This window comes from Corylus avellana, chromosome 4 (genome assembly GCF_965113065.1).
Source record: "Corylus avellana chromosome 4, dhCorAvel1.hap1.2, whole genome shotgun sequence".
Taxonomy (NCBI): Eukaryota; Viridiplantae; Streptophyta; class Magnoliopsida; order Fagales; family Betulaceae; genus Corylus; species Corylus avellana.
The window spans coordinates 25,634,882-25,637,557 of NC_142493.1; the positions used below are offsets into that span (position 1 = coordinate 25,634,882).

The 2,676-nt window shown below is 37.6% G+C and overlaps 1 protein-coding gene across 1 annotated transcript in view; it reads left to right on the forward strand.

Annotated features, from left to right (window-relative positions):
* LOC132177307 (S-adenosyl-L-methionine-dependent methyltransferases superfamily protein) overlaps nt 1–1,274 on the forward strand; it is a 5,944-nt gene extending 4,670 nt beyond the window's left edge. The window contains exons 7-8 of the mRNA XM_059589571.2: nt 1–212; nt 628–1,274. The exon at nt 1–212 is cut by the window's left edge and continues 9 nt beyond it. Coding sequence (XP_059445554.1) covers nt 1–212; nt 628–949 — 534 coding nt within the window. The 3' untranslated portion in view covers nt 950–1,274. The remainder of the gene's footprint in view (nt 213–627) is intronic.
* The last annotated feature ends 1,402 nt before the right edge of the window (nt 1,275–2,676 follow it).

Here is a 2,676-nt window from a genome sequence, read left to right on the forward strand (position 1 = left end):
CAACGGAGGGTTGAGAGTTATTGGAGTCTCTTGAGTTCAAAGATTTCATCGAACACACTGAGGAACGTGATGGACATGAAGACAAATATGGGTTCCTTTGCAGCTGCTCTAAAGGACAAGGATGTTTGGGTGATGAATGTTGTCCCTGAAGATGGACCCAACACACTTAAGCTGATTTATGATAGAGGTCTTATAGGCACTGTCCACGACTGGTATGCATATTATTGGCTTCTCAATTATAACCTGAAGATTAATTGTATATTAATCAATACCTTGTTTTGGTTTATAATGGATCTTACCTTTATGATAATTATACTAAACAACTTAGTTTTCCTAGACAGGGCTTTGAGTCCAATTTATGCACTTGCTAGACTTGGGAAATAAAATAAATCCATATAAGGAGTAGAGAAATAATTACACCAACAGCAAGCAGCTGTTGGTAATTGACTTTTTAAGTTTACCAGCTCTAGTGACATATGTTTGTAACATGTTTGGTGGAGATGATGTTTCTCATTTTCCATCAACTTTACTCCATAGAAGGCATGGCATGGTCGATAGATTATTGGAAAAGTTTTGTCAATTGAGGTTTGGAGTTGGTTGATTTTGACTTAAAATCTGTTTCAACAGGTGTCAAGCATTTTCAACATATCCCCGAACTTTTGATCTGCTCCATGCTTGGACTGTGTTTTCTGACATCGAGAAGAAAGATTGCAGTCCTGAAGACTTGCTGATTGAGATGGACCGCATACTTAGGCCTACTGGTTTCATAATTATCCGTGACAAACAACCAGTGATAGATTTCATAAAGAAGTATTTAGCCGCATTGCACTGGGAAGCAGTGACAACAGCTGATTCCAGTTCAGATTCAGGCCAGGATGGAGATGACATTGTGTTTGTTATTCAGAAGAAATTGTGGCTCACAAGTGGAAGCCTCAGGGATTCAGAATAGGACAATGGCGCTTCTCTGCTGCTCCAAGGGATTACAAGCATGTCCCAAGTAGTTATGCAGACAACGATTATATTTTGTACTATTAAAAGATGTTTTACTTAAAATATTTTTTTGTCCCCCCGTTTTCTACGACGATTTAGTTTATAAATTATAAGCCATAGACTACCAGCATCTATAGGCTATTCTTCATTATTTGTATTTTTTGGGTTTTTCCGGGCATTGTGTAAGCTACTTGAGCTATTGATCAACGACTAGAACAAAGATGCGCTGCTAAAGTACGTAGAAATGTGATTTCAAGTTACTAAATACATGCACATTTTTCTTTCCCCCTTGTAATCCATATCATGTCTGCTTCTTGTTCTTAGTTTATATGCAAATATCCTTTGAAAAGGACAACTCATGAAAACGAGGAAGTTGGTTTTAATAGAAAATGTGAGGAAATATTGCAGCATATATGGCTCGGGATAACTCTAGAAGGTGTCGACTGTGTGTCGGCACAGCCGACACGTATCCTTTGGTTCTTGAAGCAAGAGCTTTCAACATCTGCATGCAACCATATTGTAATATCTGATTGCCAGCCTGTCATGCGATGCGCCCGACATGCCAAAACTAGCTATTGAAAAGGTCATCGCAATTTGTCAAAAACGTTACCATCAGAAGTCATGGGGTTTCACCAAACTCTTTCATATGTGTTGTAGAGAGCACTCGTATTTTATACTTACAAATTTAATTGAGAATTCAAAAGGTATGAACTCTCGTGACGAAGAGACATCATGGGTTGGTTGTTGATGATTTGCCAGTTCGACACCCAAGAATCATGATAGCTATGTTTTTCATCTTTCTTGCTAGAGTAGGTGGATCTCATGCCACTTGCACACTTGCACAGTGAAGGAGACTTTCACAAGGATGACTTGTCAAAGGTTTCGGCAAGCTACACTCTAAATAGAAAATTTTCCAAGGAGAAAGCAGGGCACGAAAAAAAAAAAAAAAAAGCTTTAAAAACATACTACTACTAAGATCTACTTGTAGAAGTAGAGATATAACCACCTCGGGGTTGTATCATATGTTTGGGGGCATCCTGTTTTCCTTGGATGGACGTAATAAATGGGATACAAGTAGTGGCCGACAAATATTCTCTTTTAAAGGTACACAGGTAGTGGCCGACAAATATTCTCTTTTAAAGACGCAGAATGATCTCCTTGTTGGTTGTTATGATGATGCGACGGAGGCTTAGATTCCCCATGGAACACTTGTTGGGAGCACCCAAGATCGATCGTTGGCCATCAAGTTGCAATCCGAGAGTAATCGATGTATTCTTTGTTTGGTCATAAGTGGGGGGGCATACATATGGGTACTGTTCCTCACCTTTGGACAAGCCTAACTTGGACCTAGGACCGACGAGGCCTTTTGTAAGTTGGCTTTCCTACGGGTGGGGCGGAATTAGCTTATCAAAAAAATAACAAATCTTCCAATTTTTTATTTTTTTGTGGTAAACTCTCAAAACTTAATTTTCTTTCTTCAAATCCTCAATAAAATAATTTATTTTTTTTTTTTTTTTATGGCCAAATGTGTCATTTTGTGTGTAAATTCAAAAATTGCTTAATGTATGATTAATACAGAAACTCAAAACAAAAAAAGAAAAAGAAAAAAAAAGATAGATTTGTTAAAAGATCATTTATATATGCTAGGGTGATGAACTTAATTGGAAGGAAATTTTCGAAATATAA